Source organism: Glycine soja, chromosome 14, assembly GCF_004193775.1.
Source record: "Glycine soja cultivar W05 chromosome 14, ASM419377v2, whole genome shotgun sequence".
Classification (NCBI taxonomy): Eukaryota; Viridiplantae; Streptophyta; class Magnoliopsida; order Fabales; family Fabaceae; genus Glycine; species Glycine soja.
The window spans coordinates 29,560,483-29,582,512 of record NC_041015.1 but is presented as its reverse complement, the minus strand read 5'-3'; the positions used below and the strand labels follow the sequence as shown (position 1 = coordinate 29,582,512).

Below are 22,030 nucleotides of genomic sequence, written 5' to 3'. Positions count from 1 at the left end.
AAAAATTATGACAAATATGTCCCTATGCTAGCAATCCACGTTGACAATCATTTCAGTGACAAATTTGTCCCTCCGTGTCACATAGTCTATTTTATTAATGGTGACAGACAAAAGTTTACAACAGGACATTTGTTGCACTTTTTACACTTCCAGAAACTAAATTTTGTATTTTTATCTATGCAAAACTACAAGAAAGGGTAAATTATATATAAATAGATGAAAAGTCATATTCCAAAGATTATGTTTTAAAACTTGACTTTCATTTTTTATTTGATTGAAGTCATTTTAAATAAATAAATTTTCAAAATAAATTTGTTTAGAAAAGAGGTTAAAACATAAGGGAGACGTGATTCTACTCAAGACTTTAGGAAAACAAAGTTAAAAAAATTAAAATATAAAAAAAAAAGTGGTAAGAACTTGTTCATAAACTTAACCGTACAACTTATGAAAAATTGGAAATCAGCCGAAAAAAAGTTTACAGAAAGGTCATTTTATTTTTGTAAACTAAATTGAGAATTGAAGAAACTCTTTCAAACACTCCCAGAGTCATTCATTGAACGGATAAGAAAATCAAGAACAGAATACTGTTCAAGGCTTGTGCAAAATTGGCACTGAAACATTGAAATCTAAAGGGTAAAACATCATCCCTTTTGATTATCCACAAATTGGAAATCGATATTATTCTAATTTGAAGTCTTCGCTTAAGTAATCATGACAATCCAAAACATTATATACTGCAGGGAGCAAAGCAACCTATTAAATTTCATATCAACCACATATTGCATCAGTATCTGGCCTGCAAAATATCCCATACTTCACTTATCACAGTTTTTTTTCTATTGATGCTTTTTGCTCCTTGGCCTCTATAATCCTTTCTCTCCAACGGTAACAAAATCAGTTATCTAAAGACTTAAACAAATGCAGGAAATAGAAAACATTAGGTATTAGCAGTTAGCACACACGCCCTCATGTTAATGCTTTCTTTGAGTCAATCAGCATTGCATTTAAGTCCTCTTCAGAATTCAGAGTATTTGCAGCAGTTATAAGCATGTCCATCATTCCTCCAACATTGTCTAATTCCCGTCCTCGCTTTTTGTTCCATTTCTTGTCAATATCTTCATTTGGCTTTGAATCATTCTGACCAACTTTCCCTTTGTTACTCTCATACGCCTTTCTTGCCTGGCGTATTGCCTGTATCCCTGCCTCACATTTTATGCAGAACCATTTCCCTTTCGGAATAGAATTTTGTGGAGGTTTCATACAGTAGACGTGGTATGCATGATCACAGGCATCACAGAGTACAATCTTATTGTCATCTTTGTCGGTGAGGCAAACTTGGCATATACAAGAAGGGCAATACCAACAGTGACCATATGACTTTAGCTGCTTACTTGACAAACAACTTACATGGTAGTATTTACTAGGGCAAAAAGAGTGACCACAGATTTTTACTTTTTCACCATCCACCGCCATTTTACAAATTTTGCAGTCGGATGAGTTTCTCCTATCTGTGGAAATTTGAATCCCATCATAAGTACAATTTGAATTCTCTTCTAATTCATTCAGTGTTTCCTCATTTGTAGGGATGTTTTCCTCACCAACAATATCATCCAGGGTCTTCAGGGCATTCAACCGTTCACACACCACACAATTCTTGTGTCGACATCCAATTCCATTAGCAGTACAATTGGCACAGAACCAGCTTTTGTAGGGTATTTCCTTCACAGCAGGCTCAATACAGGACAGATGATACATCTCCTCACATGAATCACAAACCAAACAGTCTGTCCCATCTGCTTTGTCTCCACAATGCCAGCAAGTGCCAAGTCTGAATGCAACACATTCTACTGTCTGCTCTGGTTTCATGTGAGAGATGGATTCCTGGTTACAGAGCTGTTTGACATGACAACATAAAAACAACTTTAAGTTTAATATATCCCAAGCAAAATTTCATATCGAATGAAGTACACTTGCTACTGATTGAGCAACATAAAAAGGCAGAGCTTTTGCAGTTTAAACAATCCTGTGCACAATAGATAGGCTAAGCTTGGAAAAACCCAGAAAGCTCTTAAAAATCAAACAAGTTCCCTGACTGCTGATTACAGTGAATTTTTAGATGCCAGAGGATTGATAAGGGATAAACTCTGGCCATACAACCACAACTCATTCTTCATTCATTTAGTCTTTCAAGAAAGAAAAAAAAAAAGCAACAAAAATAAAAGGAAGAAGAAAAGAGAAGAAACATTGGTCTTTGATCATGCAGAAATAGGTGTTAGGGATGAGGAATCTCTAATCTATGATATAGCTAAGACATAACAGAACAAAAAGGACAACCAATTTTGGTCTCAGATCTTATGCATTTGACCAGAGTTGATTAATAATCAATATCATGTGTCTCTGTCATGTAATTTACAGCATTGGTCTGTCAGAGTAGCTAGAAGGTGCAAAGGAAAAAAGGGTTGCAACTTTGGTTTCTTTATTCTTAATGGTTAAAAGGAGATCGACAACCGAGTGGGGGAGGGAGAGCAAGCCAGAGTTGGAGCAAAGCATCCTCAGTGGAATTTGGACCTTGCATTATGTCCCCATAGAGATTTGCTGTCACTTGAGCTAAAAGACTCTTCAGGGTTTGCTTCTTAATTTTATTTCATGTTTTTTTAACAAAACTGAAACAGTTATTCTTCTCTTTTTTTCAAAAATACCAGGGCATATATGCATGTATTTTATTTTATACTGTATCTTCCAATACAAAAACTGTAACTTATGATATTACAATAAAAATAATAGTCTCCTGTACATATTGCATAGAATAATGGCAGAGGTATGAGAGGATTAGGAATCTGTGCAAAAAAATTATCCAATTATCAAAGCTTCCTTAACTCTGATGCCAAAACAAAATTTATCTAAATATTAGATTTATCAAACTTGATCCGGATAAATGCATTATCAGCATATGAAATATCAGAATAAAAATTTAATACTCTTACCACTTCCTTTTCATCTTCAAAGGAACTCTGCGCTGAAATTCCCACCTGACAATAAGGAAAAGATATGATCAAAAAAAGACAAGAAAAAACATAACGCATAGCTAAAAAAGAATAAAATTCAGAAGCAAAGAAAAAAGAATGGAACTTAGGTGCTGTGGCAAATAACTACAAGAGTTTTCTTTACCTGCTCACAGAAGGAAGCTTTTGACATGTTGGAGAGACTCCTGGCCATAGCAACAATCTGATTTCCAGTACTTTGAAGCTTTCGCCAAACCTAGAAATATCGACAATGTCATGTCATGTAAAATAAGAAATTAAATTCTCCTGTCACCGGCTCAAAAGCTATAAAATTAACAAGCACTCTAAAGAAATATCCTTAAACAACACTGAAGATTATGGATGATTCTGATTAGGCAAAGATTATAGATGGTTCTGATGCAATCAAGTTGATAGGGGTTATCATAATTTATTCAGTTTAGGAAATATTGTAGCACATAAAAATTGTAGGACCTATTTTTTTTCATTATTTAGCTAGGTTTGTCTCTTCTCATTAATTAGCTCTGGACAATCTGATTATATCTGATTTCGGTGTAGCAAATATGGGCCAAGAAATCATCGGTGAATCTTCTCACCACCTGTATTGAATTGTATAATTGTAAACACTGTATCACTATACTAGAGTAAGTGCCTGCAGCTGCGTACATGCACAGAAAAAGGCAAAATGTTCAAATAATAAATAAAATGTTTTGTATGAAATTAACATTAATGCCATTAGGCGGGAAATTTTCCACCAAAAAGCAACACGTGGAAGAGGATTGGACAGTTTTATTATATATTAGGATTAGGATTACAACTGAGAGAAGTGAATTCATTCATTAGTTCTTCATGGTATCGAAGCGCTCTCAAATACAAACGAAACCCTAAATTCCTGCCATGGCTTCTGACACCAGCAGCCTCTCCAACATCACCTCTCCATGGTATCATATGACTTTTTATGGTACCAAAGCACTCTCAAATGTGAATGTATGAATACATGAATTTTAATGATGTCAAAGAAAAATCAAACAAGACCGCTTCAAAGGATAAGCATTTTCTTCAAGATTAATTCAAGATTGCTTCAACAAACAAAGTCTTGTTTCAAGATTCACTAAAGATCAAGTTTTGTCTCAAAACAAAGAGTTTCAAATTCATGCAAGGCTCTGGTAATCGATTACCAGGAAGTATAATCGATTACTAGAAGGGAAAAATGAAAAAGAGTTGTTGAAAAGGGTTTTGAATTTGAATTTTGAACATGTAATCGATTACCATATGTCTGTAATCAATTACCAGCAACGAAACTCCTGAAATTCAAATTCAAAAGTCATGACCCTTCAAATTATAACTGTGTAATCGATTACACAAATATAGTAATTGATTACCAGTGGAGAGTTTTCAGAAAATCTGCCAACAGTCACATCTTTTTATTGGAGTTGTGAATGGCCATCAAAGACCTTCCAAGAGAACTTCATTGTCAAATGCTCTCTCAGAAGAAACTCTTAGGTAAACACTTGTAAATCCATTAAGAGTTTCTCCATGGACTTCAATTCTAATATCCTTCGCTTCAAGAGAAAAATCTTCTTTCTTTTTTCTCATTCAAAGAGATTGATTAAGGAACTAAAGATCTCTTAAGTTGTAAGGATTCCTGAACACAAGGGATGGGTTGTCCCTGTGTGGTTCAGACTTCGTAAACGGATTTTTACAAAGGGAGTGGAAAATCTCAAGTGGGTTGCTTGAGTACTGGACGTAGGCATAGACTTTGTCGAACCAGTATAAAAACTGTGTTTGTATCCTCTCTTCCCTTATCTCATTTATTTTGTTGTAATCAATTTTGTCTTGTATGTTTAAAGAACATTATTAAATCGATTGTTGCTTCTTCTGCATTCTAAGCCTATCCTTCTTAAGTTATTGAGGCCACTGAACCAACAAGTGGTATCAGAGCAGGATTCTTATATAAATTTTAAAAACTTCAAGAATAAATATGGCTTCATCCAACTTTCCATTTCCTGAGAAAATTCTATCAATAGGCTCTTATGTTCAATGGTGAGGGTTACCATTATTGAAAAACCCGAATGCAAATCTTTAAAGAAGCCATAAATTTAAAGATATGGGAAGCCATTAAATTTGATTTTTTTATTCCTATAATGGTAGAGAGAAATGCAACTACATAAAATAAAAAAACTAGAGAAGAAAGAAGATGATGATGAAAGAAGAAAGAAGATTTCTCCTTAGTCCCAAAATGTTGAATGCAATCAATCTGAGCACATGAGATTCAATTGTCCTGTCTTCAAAAGAAGAATGAAAAATCTGACGAGAAATTTCAAAGAGAAGAAAATAAAGGATACATCATTTGGAAAGATAATGTCATAAATTCTTCAAGTGATTCAGAGAATAAAATCGTAAGTCTGAATATCATGATAAAAGACTATGAAAACGGAGAAAAGCAAAGTCGATACATTGATAACAATTTCTCCAAACACATGGCATGCATCAAAGTTTATTCATATTTCTCCCTAAGTTAAGTGGATATGTGATTTATGAAGACAACAAACAATGGCCACATTTCTCCCCAAGAAAAGTGAATATGTGATTTATGGAGACAACAAAGGTCACTTGATCAACAAGTCTAACAAGTGATATCAAATGATACCAACATGTCACTTGTCTTTGATTGATTACTTTTTATACTTGTTTTCTACTTGAGTTTAGACTATTCTGGATGATTGTGATTGAATTTGATTGATTGTGTTTTTTGATTGATGTGTTTATCTTGATTGATATTCAATTTTTGTTAGTTTGATGGATTATATTTTATATTTGATTAATTGTGTTTGATGATTGTTCTTGATTGAGTTTTGATTGTCTTTGATGGTTGTTCCTGATTGAATTTTAGATTGTCTTTAAAGAATCTATTAAACTTTTCAAATTAATTTCATATTTTAAGAAAACTATATTAAATTTAGAAAAGGAAATTTTGAAATTGAAATTTGAAATTTTGAATTTCAAAATTGAAATTTGAAAATTAAAATTTAAAATTTGAAATTAAAATTTGGAAGTTAAAAATGGAAGTTAAAGTTGAAGTTGGAAGTGAAAGTTGGAAGTTGGAAGTTATAAATGGAAGTTATTGAAAGTTAGAAGTTGGAAATTGAAGTTATTAGGAGTTGAAAGTTGAAAATGAAAATTGAAAATGAAAATTGAAAGTTGGAAGGAAAAGTTACTGGAAGTTGAAGTTGGAAGTTGAAGTTTGAAATTTCAAATTTAAAAATTGAAATTTAAAATTTATAATTTGAAATTTAAAATTTGAATATTTTTTTAATAGAAATTATTGTGCATAGTTAGTTGATTGTTAATTTAATTAATTTGATTTGAAATGTTTGATGATTGATTATATTTGATTGTGTTTGATTGATGTGTTATTGTACTTATTTTTGCTTGATTAATATTGAATGATTGTTTTAATGTTTTTTTATATCACTTGATTCTCATACATTGCAACAAGTGATAACATTTTTCTCCTCTCTATTCATAATTTGTTTTTTATGTTAACAAAGGGGAAGAGATAGATACAAGATATATGAAATCTTTATAAAACAACTTTTTATATATGAAATCTTCAACTGTTTCATATAAGCAATCATTGCAAAACAAAGGGGAGTAAAACTATATACAAATGAATTTTTTTTTTTGTTCCTAACCTACAGGTGGTTGTCATCATCAAAAAAGGAGAGAATGTAAATTATGAAGATTTTGATGATGTCAAAAAGATCAAGTCTTGGATAATGAGTGTCATCATCAAAAAGGGGAGAATGTAAATCATGCATTGTTTTGATGATGTCGAAAAGAAATCACTTGATTGTCATCATCAAAAAGAGAGAATGTGAATGTATGAATACATGAATTTTGATGATACCAAAGAAGAATCAAACAAAACTGCTTCAAAGAATAAACATTTGTTTTAAGATTAATTCAAGATTGTTTCAACAAATAAAGTTTTGTTTCAAGATTCACTAAAGATAAAGTCTTGCCTCAAAACAAAGAGTTTCAAAGTCATGGAAGGCTCTGATAATCGATTACCAGAAGGGAATAATGAAAAAGAGTTGTTGAAAAGGATTTTGAATTTGAATTTTAAATATGTAATCGATTACCATATGTCTATAATCGATTACCAACAACGAAACTCCTGAAATTCAAATTAAAAAATCATGACCCTTCAAATTATAACTGTGTAATCGATTACACAAATATTGTAATCGATTACCAGTGGAGAGTTTTCAGAAAATCTGCCAACAGTTATATCTTTTGATTGAATTGGTAATGGTCATCAAAGGCCTATAAATAGGTGACTTGGACACGAATTCTCAAGAGAGTTTTGCTGGTCCAAAATATTTTATTCTCTCAAAAGGAAATGAGAGAGATTCCAAAAGAACTTCATTGTCAAATGCTCTCTCAGAAGAAACTCTTGGGCAAACACTTGCAAATCTATTAAGAGTTTTTCCATGAACTTCAATTGTAATATCCTTTGCTCAAGAAAAAATTCTTCTTTCTTTCTTCTCATTCAAAGGGATTGATTAAGGGACTGAGGGTCTCTTAAGTTATAAGGATTCCTAAACACAAGGGATGAGTTGTCCCTGTGTGGTTCAGACTTTGTAAACGGATTTTTACAAAGGGAATGAAAAATCTCAAGTGGGTTACTTGAGTACTGGATGTAGGCACGGATTTTGTCGAACCAGTATAAAAACTGTGTTTGCATTCTCTCTTCCCTTATCTCATTTATTTTGTTGCAATCAATTTTGTCTTGCATGTTTAAAGAATATTATTAAATTGATTATTGCTTCTTCTGTATTCTAAGTCTATCCCTCTTAAGTTATTGAGGCCGCTGGACCAACATCAAATACTAAAGAACCCCTCTATTCCAGCCATCACTTATGACACCAGCAGACACTCCAACATCACCTCTCCAATATGAGCATTGTCTGTCAATCTAATATGAAATCTGCATGCTTTGGACATCCTCATCACGCACAGACTCAATGGCAAAAATTATCTCCAATGGTCTCCATTTGTTCCCATTTCATCAGTGGTAAAGGAAAAGGTGATTACCTTACCAGCACTGCTGATCCTCCTTCCAAGTCTAATCCAAATCCAACTAGGAACTGGAAATTGGTTGATCAACATCATGAACTTGAAAATAGGTCAAAACTTTATGTTCTATTCAACTGCAAAGGAAATCTTGGGCAGCATCAAGGAAACCTACTCAACCTGGTGAATACTTCTGAATTTTTCAAGATAAAAGCATCCTTACATCCTCCAGCAAGGTGAAACCTCTTTAACTGAATATTATAATGTCCTTACTCAGCACTGACATCAACTTGATACATTTTGAAACTGACAGTTGGAATTGCCAAGATGATCAATAAATATATAATAAAATCATGGAGGAGAGGATCTTCAAATTTTTTATTGGCCTCAATAATGACCTTGATGAAGTACAAGGAAGAATTCATGGAAGATGCATCCCTCCATGAAACTTTTGCAGTGGTTAGAAGAGAATAAAGCAGAAGAGAAGTCATGATGGAATGGGAAATCAAGGACCTCTTTCTGAAGGCGAAGATTCTGCTCTTCATGTAAACCAGAATCAGGGAAATGATGGTAGACCATGGAAAGGGAGACCATCATGTGACCTTTTCTAGAGTCTAGGACAAATTAAGGACTGTGGATACAAGTTAGAAAATTCACAGCAAACTGCTGACTGGAAACCCAAAGCTTCTGCACTGGCTCTCAAAGTTTCTGAAGATTTAACACTTGAATCTGTCCTCTTTGTTCCAAATTTGTAATGCAGCTTGTTATCTATTACAAAATTCACAATGACCATAAATTCAAACTTGAACAGCTAACTTGCTTCAGTCCCAATGGCATGTAGTAGGGTGTCTGCTTCTGTCAAAACCCATGATGATGTTATGCTATGGCATTTTAGATTGATGATCATGTATCCTGCAAAGTTGTTTCCATCCTTGTTTGTCCATAAAAATCTAATTTTTTTTTTGATCGGCAAAAATAATTATATATATATATATATATGAATAAATACAAGTACCAGAGGTACTATGTACATAAGTAGAATACCATACACATGGTTCCTTAGTGAAACTGCTACAGTTTCATTAGGAACCATAATATGGCTACATAAGTAGAACAACTGCTAGAAATCCAAGAAAAGCTACCCCCTACTAATGCAAAAATCCTTGTCGAATTTGACTTGACCATTGATTAAAATAAAAATCTAAATATATTCATGAATTCTGTCAACTAGCTAAACACACAAAAAACTTGCTTCTATACACACTTATCAACCTTCTCATCCCTTTTCAAGGTTTGGAGGCCATCCTGTGTTACAGGTGTCAAGCACTAGATGGTTCATTGCAATAGTAGATGATCAAACAAGAGTTACTTCAGTGTATCCCATAAAAGGAAAATCCAAAGCTAGATTTATATTTCAGAAATTTCACTCGACAATAACCAAGATTTTTCTATTGTGAATCATGTCTATAGACAAACCATTGATATCTAAATCCTTCTTAGTGGTTTTGCATATGTTGAGTAATTCTAAAGAGGATAGTTGGGAAATTTCCTTATGTAATTACAGTAATTAGAATATTTGTAATTACATAAAGACAATCCCTAACTATCCTCTTCACATTAACTCTAACAACAGCAAGTTTAAGAAATATTGAGTCCCAAAATGTTCCTAATTTACCATCAACTGATGATCTTGATTGATATTTCCATTGCCCATAGAAAAGCACACGGTCACACACCCAAGATTGTATATCTTAGTGTGTTATGGCAACCTTTTACATATTATGCCTTTCATTGAACTTAGAGGGGGAGAATTTAGAGAAAAAAAGGTGAACTTAGAGAAGGTAAAGCTTTATTATTAAGAGAAAGAGAATGTAATTCTTAGGTTCTGCATCATCCATGTATATATAGTCTCTTAATAGACTTGGTGGGGACTATTTCCTAGGCTGCTATTATTAAGTGCAACTGCTCATCAAACCTACCACGGTCCATGCAAACCAAACCAAAGCACTGTTGTCAAACACCATGCACAGACCTCCACCACTGAAGCACAGCTTGATACCAGGTCTCACCATCTCCTCAAGAAGCTGAGGCACAACTTGAAGGCAATTGTTCATGACACGATGGAGATAGAGAGAGGAAGTTCATGTGCAACATGCTTTTGTGCACTCTAGTGGGGATGAATGGGGACCTCCACCACAACCATAAAAGGGACCTACGAAAATTTCAAAAATATTTCCAAAATGACTTTCAGGTGTTTTCAAAATTTTCTGAAATTTTGAGTGTTTTCTAAAATTGAAAATGAAAATTCTAAGCAAGCACATTTTCTTGATCATCTTCTATTTTTATTGAAAATAAAAACAGAAAATGGTATAAGTTGTTTAAAGAGAGAGACATAGAGCATATTTGCTGAAAACCGTGTGTTTGAATGACAACACGGAGCAAGGTTTATACTGGCTTATTACAATAAATAGATATTAAATACACATAAATTAGAGGAGATTTTGTTTTCTCTAAATCGGATTACTTGCCTACAAATCTGATATATGACAAATAAAATAAATTTGATTCTGGTTTTCAACACAAGTAAACTGCCCCTTAGTTTTCTATTCTTGAAACAGATTATGAGAAGCAGTTTTTTAAAACAATCAAGCAAAAAATAAATGTTCAAACAATTATTTTTATGTTTCTGTTTTTTAAAACAAAAAATTGTTCTGGAAAATTGAAATCAAACAGGCCCTCAATTTCACAGAGAAAATATATCCTTGGTTTACTAAAGAAAACTAGAATACTTGGGTTCAAACCAACAAATACCCAAGTGGATCCAATCTAAAAATCAAGTTTAAAGGAAGGAGACACACTATTGACAAGGATATCAAAGACATTTGGAATAAGTTTTCTGTACTACTACAAATACAAATCCTCTTACAGAGAGGATGGACAGGGAGAAACAATGAACCATAAATAAAAATTACTACCATAAAAGAAAGTACAAAATATCCTAGCTTAATCGCAGCATCCTAGAGAGCTGATTTCCTAATTTGTAGAATATTCACACTCTAACCTAATAAAACAGAATATTTACAGTAATAAAATAAAATCAAACATTTATTGATGGATGCTAACAACCCCCTGCCCCACCCCTAACAAAAAACATTTTCTTGGAGATATCCTCCATGGACAGCTTGTCAATTATTGTTGGAAAGCCACCTTAATTGCGGATACCCCTAACCAGCCTTAGTTTCAGCCTCTTTGGGGGCTACCTTAATTGCAACCTCAAGGATGGTGGTTTAGTCCCACATCAACTAAAGATATGGCTTAAATAGAGCTTATAAAGCTTGAGCAGTCCTCACCTTACAAGCCAATTTTGAGGGGTTGAGTTAGACCCTATGCCCAAATTCTAAGAATTATACTCTCAAATTGCTTTTTGAATAAACCTATGGTTATTATGTGATAGATACCCATTTAGTAACATAATTAGAGTTAGTTAGTTGAGGGCAAGAATAATTAGAGAAATAAGGCATGCTGCCTATAGATAGAAACGGATTGAGGGAAGTACTTGGTCAATTGGCGAGTTAGCATTATGGATAGGGTAAATCATGGATCTCTCTAATATCCAGGGAATTTACTATTCTTTGCATAGTTTCAGTTCTTGGTATTGTACCCATGTTGTGGCAGGATTGTGAACTAAGCTTCATCAATAAAAATTTGTACTTTTTACTCACAAATCTAATCCAATTCTATCAATTAGTATCAGAGCCTTCCCCCATATCTATTACATGCAAATGAGTGGCACAAGTGGTGAAGGTGGCATTGCAGTGTTTCTCGGAACTAATCAAAGGGATAGTGCACAGAAAACTTGCATGGCATGGCCACTAGGGTTGCAGAGCATGGTGGGATGTTGGGATCCAATTGTAAGGCATGGGACTTGAGTCCCACATTATGGGATTCTAGTGTGGGTTTGATAAGGCCTTGGACTCTCCAACTACAACAGCTAGCTTTCGTGATGTGGTTCTCCCAAGGTTTTGATCGTAATGTCGACAAATTTGATCTTTGGTTGGAGTATAGGAATGCAAATCTAACCTTCTCTATTTCCTCCTTAACAAAATGCCTATCGCCTTCCACATGCTTCATTCTGTATAATACTGCTAGTCTTCCCAATTCGCATCCCTGTACATTTCCACCATCAGGCATCCATTTCTCTGTATAGCATTCCTCTCTTCAGAGTTGCCTTTAGGCACCTTGCTCAGGATCCTATGCACAAATCCATTATGCCATTCATCTATATTCTACCTCTGTTACTCCTAACCACCACACTGGTTTTCACTCCTCTAAGTAAACTAGATTTCCTCCAATGAAAGTGCAGTATCCAAAAGTTGACCTTCTATGATGTCCGCCTTCATCTTATGCATAAATGTTACATGCACATGCTATGATGGCTTTCTCAACAAAGCTGCCACTTTTCTTTACTTGAATGGCTTGTTTGTAACACCCCACAAACTTTTAAGATTTTACTCAATCTATGTTGAGATTTTTGTGGGATCATTTGCCTCTTGCAAATTACCACAATACTCGTTATGGTTATCTTCAATCCTTAATAAAAAAACTATGTCTTTTGGTCAAGTTTAAATGAAAAGTGTATCCTCCTTAATGATGCATCTTTCTCTAAATTGTTTGAGCATTTTACCCTTCTCCTTCCCTTGACATAAAACTTTTCCATGCCTACTTGGATGGAAATGGTGGAACTTGGCACTCAAACATTGACCCAACCAGTATTTCGAGTTCTTTATCAATGAACTGCTCACTACTTATACCCTTAAAAAAACCCATAAAACATGGCAAGATTAGTTTATGGTGATTTAAACAAGGGAAATTGATATGCAAATGGCAACATAGAAAATTGAAAATTTCTGATCGTTGGGTTACTTTTTGAATTTTTTAAAAATGGAAGATTTTAAAAGGAGTTGGGGAGAGTGATAATTTTGCATAAAATTTAAAAAAGAAATAAATTGATTAGAATCCATTTGGAAAAATCAAATGAAAGGAATAGAAAAGTGTGTAAGTGAACAAAATGAGTGAAATTTGAGGTTTGAGTTGTGAAATTATCTTGCCACTTGATTTGCTATATATACAATTTTTAACAGTAAAACTTTATGACATTAATCATTTTTTCATTCACAATTTTAACGTAGAAGTGAAATGGTAGAATTTTTTTTTTACTGATCACCATTTTTAACATTTAGATCTTAATGTTCCCAATTTTATTGACTTACATCCATTCCAACAAAAGAAATAACTTTCATGCATAATTCCAACTACTCCCAATTACTCACCATTTCAATCTCCTAGCCACTCACCTCTAACCTTTCATCTCTCAAAAGTAGATCTACCTTCGATCTGTCTTGTATTTTTTTCTCTCCCCCACCATAAAAGCCATCCCTTCAATCTGTGGTGTCCAAAATGTACAGGACAGTGCCACCGAACTCTCCTCACCTTTCAGGATGTCACTAGATCATGTTGACGTGTCCTTCGCACAGGTGCTGCAAGTGCAAGTGGTGAGCACCTACTTGGCACCTATCTAATGCTGGCAGTAGGAGAGGATTCTTTAAGATATGTTGTGACAGCATGAAGGAGTTGTAAGCATGTGAGGATCAATTGGATTTGACTGCAGTTTTACCCCATGGTTCTAGAATGGGATGGGCGGATGGCAGGGGAGGGTTTGTTTTTCATTGCAACTGGAATTCTACCCTTCAAAGCATATATTTTGGTGGGCTCATTGCCACATGACTGCTCTACATCAAACAACAGATTAATGCACAAAAGATAGGAAAAGGAAAAAGGAGTGTGCTAGACATCAACATGTGGCTGATCATGTTGGTATTGATCCTCGTTGGGGTTGTGCTCGAAGGATTTGGATATGGCTGAATGTGCTAGTCTTGGTACTCACCGCACATTAAGCTTTTTTATCTTTTTGGGTACTTAAATTTGTTGCTTTCACAATACACCTTAAATGTCAGGCCTGTGTTGTATGATTTGGAAAGGTTTCTTGAAGAGGATGCAGTTCCTTGTGTAATTTGCAACTAAAACAACTCTAGTGATGATATTCAGAATGAAATAGTTCCTTATTTGAAAAAAATGAGTTATGCAACTCCCATTAGAGTTTCTCTAACATATCCTAGATCTCACCTATGATTATTGCACTTACAAGTAGGGAATTTTGGTAACATGAAGAAGCAAAAAGCAATCAATGGTAGCATGCAATAGTGCTCAAACTCGAAGTCCAAACAATGGCACATGGCACATGTGAGAGAAGGTGACAGAAAAGGATAATGAGCTTAAGATCACAAGCAAAGGACCAAAAAAGTTATTTTGTAACAATCAAGCAAACAATAAGAATTGCAAAGAATTCGAATTTTTACAACAAACCAAGCATGTGGAGATTGATAGACACTTCATTATGAAGAAGATAGAAGGAGACTCAACACTAACTATACTCTTTCAAACCTTCAAATTGCTATACTCGCAAAGGCTTTAAAAAGTATAAAAATAAGTTCCAAGCTGGGATTAATCAACATCTACTTCCAGCTTGAGGGGACATGAAGATTAGGGATGGTTATGGTTAGGCAATGAAGATTATGGACAGTTCTGAATTCTGATAAGGACATCAGGTTAATAGGAATTATTATAATCGATTCCTGAATCAGATAATGTAAAGGTCCAAAGTTTTTCCCTTATTTAGTTAGGTTTGTCTCCTCCATTAATTTATCTCTATATAGTCCGACTATATCCAATTCAAGTGCAACATATCTGGGCCAAGAAATCATGAATGAATCTTCTCATCACTTTTCACAATGATATATTAAAATAGAGAACAATGAAAATCATCTGTTTCTTTAGATACTAATCCTTGAAGCAAGACATGAGAACTTAACCCTGTCAACTTACAGTTTATGTGAATACCAAGCAACATTGTAGTTTGAAAAAAATTATAAATAAACATAAGATGCCTAGGCACCAAAGTAGCTCTGAAGATCAATGATAAACAACAAAGACAAAAACAACCCAGAACTATATGAATCCAATAGAAAAACTCCCAAATCCAGGTCAACCCACTAGAACTTTAGGGATCAAGCAATATAAAAAAAATATTTAGCAATCCTCTCAAGTATCAATTTTTTAATGTATTACCCCATTTCCTCAAGCAACTGACTGATACTGGTCTTGCAATTACAATCCGTGTTTTTTTTTCTCAATTAGGGGAAAATTAACTTTCTCAATTTTACACTGTAATTCCATTAATAGGGCGATCTTTAAAAAATGCAAACATTCAAGGAACTTTTTCTCTGCATTAACAAGGGGTTTTGCTTTAAAAATGGATTATTTAAATCGATATATCATTTGTTTTCACTGTGCTTTATGATTAAAAAATAAACCTGCTTAGTTCCCAATGAAAGGATCTCTTTGAGGAAGATAATAGATAATTGGATGCAAAAGATATTCATGATTGTTGATTAAGTTTTCACCAAAAAAAAAAAAGAGCAAGCCAAAACAAGCACACCATCATCATGACACTAAGGTAAACCACATATTCAGTTATTTAAATTTTTCAAATTTTCTCAAGTAAAATCATATAGCCGGGTAAAAATTGACAGTAAAGAGGCTATTATTATAAATTACCTGTTGAACATCAGATAGGAAAAGTGTAGGCGATTGTTCATAAGCTTGCCCCTTCATCCTTGAGTTTATCAAACTAAAGTCAAATACAGTTTCAGGTTTCGTTCCTTGGAAATTTTCAAGTAGCACTTTACATAATGAACTGAACTTTTCAGAGGCTAAGATATCGCGGAACACACGCTGGCACCCCTCAGTTGTATCACGGCCATTTGACTCACTAGAAAATCCGTTGTGCACAACATTTTCATGTCCATTAGCTTCACTCTGTAATCTATAAAACAAACTTTCTAATTGCGGAGAGCACTCCTGACCATCTTTGACAATTTTAAGAGTTTCCTGCAGAAAAATAAGAGCAGAGTAAAACTGAAGGAACAAAAGTGAATTAGGGCAAGTAGTGTATGCAGGATATGTGTAGTTCTAACTGCAGAACCAACCTTCATTGTAGGGGCACAACTAATTTTAGGACAGCTCATGAGTGCTTCCCTTATACACCACTTCATGCCACCATTGTCATTGCCTAATGAATGATATAAATGCTTTAGTACAACATTCCCCCAATGGTCATGTGAATGATCTTTTGAAGTGTTGCCAACAGCTAAATCAAATGGTTTCTTCACCGCCTACAATCATGAGAAAATTTCAAATACAGCTTTGCAGAAAGAGCCAAGAAAGTGTATTTAGTGTGCTCTTGAAGTCATGTATGGGCGAAGACCAGAATCATCACATGATATATTGTGAAGCACAAATGTAGATTACAGCCAAATTTTCTCTTTTCCCACACATTAAATACAAATGCTACTATAATAGTAACTAGTAAAAAAAATAATGTAATTCAAGCAAAGTAATGAGTGGACAAAATTAAACCCCACTGGCTGGAGTAATTACATGCAATAAAAGAAATTATTATAATGTAAGATAGCAAAAGGGAAAACAAATTATCCATCATTCTTCCCACACCCCCACCACCACCCAATAAAAAAAGACAAATCTACTAAATATAAATTACAATTTCTGCTAAAAATAAGCAATTTATTTTTCTCAACCCATTACTCAAATTAAATATCTTATATCTTAAAACATACAATCAGTGTCATTTTCTCCTTAACCTTGAAAGTTGTATTACCATTATTAATATAATCATTGAGAATCACATCATTCCTGCATAAATCAAGCAAATTAGCCCCCTCCTAGTGATGCAATCCTACCCCGCAAGGGCATTGGATAGAAAACTCCAAGTAGATTGGGCCAGATATGCAAGAGAAGGCCCTAGGGTTCTTATGAGCCTTAGGGTAGATTTCGGGCCCATGGGCTAAGTACGAGCCCACTTATCTTTGTAAATATTAGATTAAGGTTTCATTATTTTTGGGCCTTGTATTTAGGGCTCCATAATGTAGGTAGGATACCCTAGAAATATAGGATTTTTCAGCCCTTGTATTTTAGGGCACCTAGACTAGTTTTTGTATTAGGGGTAGTTTTGTAATTTCACATGCACTAAGTGGATATTTGATGTGTGTGATTGGAAATAAATTTAATTGAATTGGTAGAAGCCCAATCCAATTAAATTTTAGAGGGAGAGGTGAGCATTTGCTTACTACACCCATTGCCACATCATATAGTCACACTTTGTGCATGTCCTTCATGCTTTTCATGCCTCATGACACCTAAGCACACTTAGTGGAGAATCTTGGAATTGATCTTGGATTAGTGGGCTGAACCATAACTAAAATTCACTAATCATAATTAGTGAAATTTTGGCTCCAAAGTTTGGCTCCACAAATTCAATTTCAAATTCAAATGAAATTTGAATTTCCCTCCAATTTTGTGTGACACTTAGGTTATAAATAGAGGTCATGTGTGTGCATTTTTTTCAACTTTGATCATTTGAATATTAAACTTCAGATTTCAAAGCTCATTTAGAGCACAAAATTTCGTGCTCTTCTCTCCCTCTCCCTTCATTCATCTCCTTCTTCCTCCAAGCTCTTATCCATGGCCTCCTATGGTGGTGAGCTTCTTCTAGACTCATCTTCTCCTTAAAGTGGCGTCTCCTCTCTCTCTCCCTTTCTCCATTCCGCTGCCATTCATCTTCAAAGAAGCAAAGGAATCCATTGATGAAGAAGATCCTAGGCCTACAAGCTCCAATGGAGCTTGCATCACCTAGGCTCCTACAACAAAAGTTAAACAGAATCTGGCTCCCCCTCAATAAATCCAAGGTTCCATGTAAATTTCTTGTCCAGTACATTATTTTGAAAATACAGCACATAGGTTGCAATTCAGCCTCATTAATCTTCATCAACAATGTACATACAGGAGGATTTGATCTTAGCATAATAGCAATGCCAAACATTAACTTTGCAAATTAGTTCTCTCGTCATTGAAACGTAAATTATGACCCATAACCAAAATACATCCTTCCCTAGTGTCTGAATGAGTACACTGCTCAAAGTTGCAACTCCATTTTGAACATAATAAAATTTTAACTTAAAAGGCATAGCTGCTCTTGAGCACAGTATCTACAAAACAAGAAGAAAAAAATCTTCAGATTCTTTTCATGTGTGGATGTTGTCCTCATCATTTTTGTCCTAAAATTCACAAAATTAACCAACAATAACCTACCTAAGTGTGAAACAAATGCAACTCATGGTGAGGTTAGTTAGGGTATTCTTACAAACATCTAGTCCATTTATTGAACTAAGATTGTGTGTGTGCTTTTGTCTGAGTAATTCCATATCTTTAAAGCATTTACAAATTAAGACTTAAGAGCAGAACAACATAAACATTAGCAGAATTCAGTATTTCTTCTACTATAACATTAGCATTCAGCTTTATGTTTCTTCGGTATCACTCAGCTTAATAAATCTTCTACAATACTCACTACCATAGATTAAGAAGCCACTGTAAGAAACCAAACACCAGAAACCTGATATCTTAGGTTAGAACAAATGCCTTAGGAAGCAGCTAAAGAAACAACCACTGCACTACATTCATCCAAATATAGCCAGAGTAAAATCAGCCATAAAAACCAAGGAAGGATAAAATCTTTCTGCAATCAATACTTTTTCAACTATATGACTAAACAACCCAATCCATATAGAACAGGAATGCCCGTGACACTCTTGCAAATTATTCCATAGCTACAAATTATAAGCACATGTGCATCTTACAAGCTGATTGACCTCTTTTCTACATAAACATAAAAATCTAGCAGCTTGCAGCTTAAGAATTCCACAAAAAGACATACATAACAAATGAAATCTCTTATACAGTGCGACAAGTAGCAATACAGAACCATCACAGGCACACATGTCGTAAAAGCAGTAGAGAAAACCTGTACCAACAGTTGACTTGCAGCTCCCATATGTTTTCTGCTGTTCTCCTGGACTTTAAATTCTGAACTTGACTTTGCATGCTTGCGCCTCTTGTATGTTTGAAAACACTCAACTGCACCAGAGTTCCCTTCATCTGCATTTGCCACTACATTATTAACAGTTTCATTCTTCAAGCAGTGATCCTCTTGACCTTCAGTAACACCATTCCCATCTGCAATGACCACCTCATTATTTACAGCTCCATTCTTTGAGCCATGAACTTCTCCACTGTAAGCAACACCATTCCCATCAACAATTGCCACCTCATTATTTACAGCTTCATTCTTTGATCCCCAAACTTCTCCATGTTCAGTAACACCATTCCCATCAGCAAATGCCACCCCGTTAACTTCATTCTTTGAGCCTGAAACCTCTCCATCTTCAGCAGCAGCACTCCCATCAGCAATTGCCACCCCACTATTTATAACGCCATTCTTCAAGGTCCAAACTTCGCCTTCAGCAACACCATTTCCACCCTCAGTTTCCATCCCATTATTTACAGTTTCATTCTTCAAGTCCTGAACTTCTTCACCTTCAGCAAGACCATCTCCACCTTCAACCGCCACCCCATTATCTACAGCTTCCTTCTTCAGATCCTGAACTTCTTCACCTCCAATTGCCACCCCATAACTTACAGCTCTATCCTTCAAGCCCCGATCTTCTTCGCCTTCTGCAACACCACTTCCACCTAAAATTCTCCCCCCATTATCTCCATCTTCAGAACCCAACCTCCGATCCAACCCAACCCCTTCACCATTATCACCGTTGCTACTTCCATCCTCAGCTTCCATCTAACCAGAACCCCAATTTCCAAAGCCTCACAAGCAAGAAATTAGGGTTTCACGGCAAACAGATCCAAAATTCCCCAAGATTCGTCTCTCACCAACTTCAACCACAACAACACTGAAATGAAAACCAGAAATACCCAAATTACCAGCACACTTCAACTCAGAACTCACACACATACACACACACACACACTTCAATCATCACCATCAAGATGCATGCAGTGTAAGCAGAAACAAAATGTCAACAGAACCAACACAAACAAAAACATCAAGACCCTTTCGTTCCACAAAATTCAGTAAATAAAAAAAGCAAAAAAAGGTAAAAAAAAAAAAAAAAAAACTAAGCACCCCCAAAGCTTTTATTTATTTACCACACAAGAAGTGAGTTACTGAGAAGCGAAACGGAAATAGAGGAGGAAAATTGAGAGGAAGAAGAAGCGCTTACGGAAACTGAGGTTTGAGAAAGTGGCTTTACGTAACGGAAATTGAAGAAATGAGAGAGTGTGTTGAAATATTTGTTGGGAAGTTGAAGCAGCAGCAGCAGCAGCAGCTGAAGAAGAAGAAGCTGGCTTTCTTATCCTTCTTTGTTTTTTTGAAATGCAACCGTTTTGCTCTATTTCGCCGGTCATTTCTTTTCACCTTTTAGTCTTCATTGTTATTTTTTTAATTGTAAGAGGAGAGCACGTGGTCGGCTTTGGGCTTCGAGAAAGACCATAGAAAGAAGGGAGTTGCTAGGTGCACCCAACACATTGCTGGTGCACCCAGCACTTTTATAAAATGCCAATTTTGCCCCTGTCTTGTTTTTCTTTAAATTTACGATGCCTGTGTAATTTTTCACAGTTTACGCTTTCTTTCTTTGACTGTCGTCCAGTTTGTGTCGTTCTGGGTGATTTTTGCAAGTTTTTTCGAGGTAGCCATTCGGTGAAGGTTAAATATTGGCAGTTGTTTTTATTTCGCCGAAGGTACGCATTTTACCACTTTTTTGTGTAGATCTGTTACATATGAAAAAAAGTTATTCTTCAGTAAATTTTTTACGGAAGAACTCCTTTTGTAACCGTAAAAGACTTGTTACGGAAGAACTTCTTCCGTAAACGGATACTGCTTCTTACGGAAGAACTTCTTCCATAAGCTTTATTGTTTAATTTTTTTAAAACATGTGAAAAAATTAATAAATATGAATATTAAAATTTATAATTTTTGTATTTCATATTTTTGAAATTGTAGATAATTGGTTTAATTAAGTATAATATTAAATAATTTAAGTAAAATAATTGTATTATGTTGTAGTAGTAAAATGTTTAATTAGTTGTTAGTTATAGTGTTATATATTTTTATTGTTAATTACGGTGCAAAATATTTATTTGTTTGAAGTAATTTTTTATGAAATTAGATGTTTCATAAAATTTAATATTATTGTGTTTTAGAACTACAAAATATTTAGTTTAAGTAAATAATTTAGTTTTAAATTTTGATTGTAGTTGTATTAGTTGTTAATATGTGTGTAGTTATTATTTAGTCAATTTTTAGTTTTGCTAATATGGTAATTTGTATGTACTTGTATATGATGCATAATTTATTAATATGTCGTTAAGATGGACGAAGATCAATGGACGTATGACAATACGATGTCACAAGAAGTTCATACGGATTATGAAAATGAAGAAGAATGTGGTGTGAACCAACCACATGTTGATTGTTTGGATGCTTTTAATACTTCTCAGGTAATCGTGTTCATTAGTTTGAGTCATTTGGTTGAATGTATATTTTGTATAAAAATTAATATGTCGGGGTTGCATTGTAGGTGTTTGGTACCCGAGATGATGTTTTCCAGTGGGCTCGAATAGTTGCCCATGAAAATGGATTTGTTGCAGTGATTATGAGGTCTGACACAGATACTGATAGTAGAGGAAGAAGTTCATTTGTGTTAATTGGGTGTGAAAGGAGCGGTCTATACAAGTGTAAGAATAAATAATTTGTTAGAAGATACACTGGGAGTAGGAAATGTGATTGTCCTTTCAGGCTTCGTGGGAAACCAGTGCATGGAGGGGAAGGTTGGATGGAGAAGTTGATATGTGGGATTCACAATCATGAATTGGTCAAGTCCTTA

The 22,030-nt window shown here is 34.6% G+C and overlaps 1 protein-coding gene across 3 annotated transcripts; it reads right to left on the bottom strand.

Annotated features, from left to right (window-relative positions):
- Positions 1–528: 528 nt before the first annotated feature.
- On the bottom strand, positions 529–20,552 carry LOC114384597 (PHD finger protein EHD3-like). 3 transcript variants are annotated; one of them, XM_028344301.1, is made up of 7 exons: positions 20,369–20,552; positions 19,096–20,038; positions 16,205–16,390; positions 15,774–16,106; positions 3,169–3,258; positions 2,985–3,029; positions 529–1,893 (listed from the first exon to the last, which is right to left on the bottom strand). In XM_028344301.1, exons 2-7 carry the CDS (start codon positions 19,924–19,926, stop codon positions 967–969), a joined length of 2,412 nt encoding a protein of 803 aa, XP_028200102.1. In that variant the 5' UTR covers positions 19,927–20,038; positions 20,369–20,552; the 3' UTR covers positions 529–966. The 3 variants fall into 3 exon arrangements, with proteins under 3 accessions (XP_028200102.1, XP_028200105.1, XP_028200103.1); XM_028344304.1 differs by having other exon boundaries at positions 19,102–20,038; XM_028344302.1 differs by having other exon boundaries at positions 19,096–20,021.
- Positions 20,553–22,030: the final 1,478 nt, after the last annotated feature.

Excerpts from the sequence above, each read along its gene's own strand:
- LOC114384597 (XM_028344301.1), bottom strand. The coding sequence starts at position 19,926 with ATGGAAGCTGAGGATGGAAGTAGCAACGGTGATAATGGTGAAGGGGTT. Across the intron at positions 16,391-19,095 it reads CAAGTCAACTGTTGGTACAG|GCGGTGAAGAAACCATTTGA; the intron begins GTTTTCTCTACT and ends TCATGATTGTAG. Across the intron at positions 3,030-3,168 it reads AAGCTTCCTTCTGTGAGCAG|GTGGGAATTTCAGCGCAGAG; the intron begins GTAAAGAAAACT and ends CCTTATTGTCAG.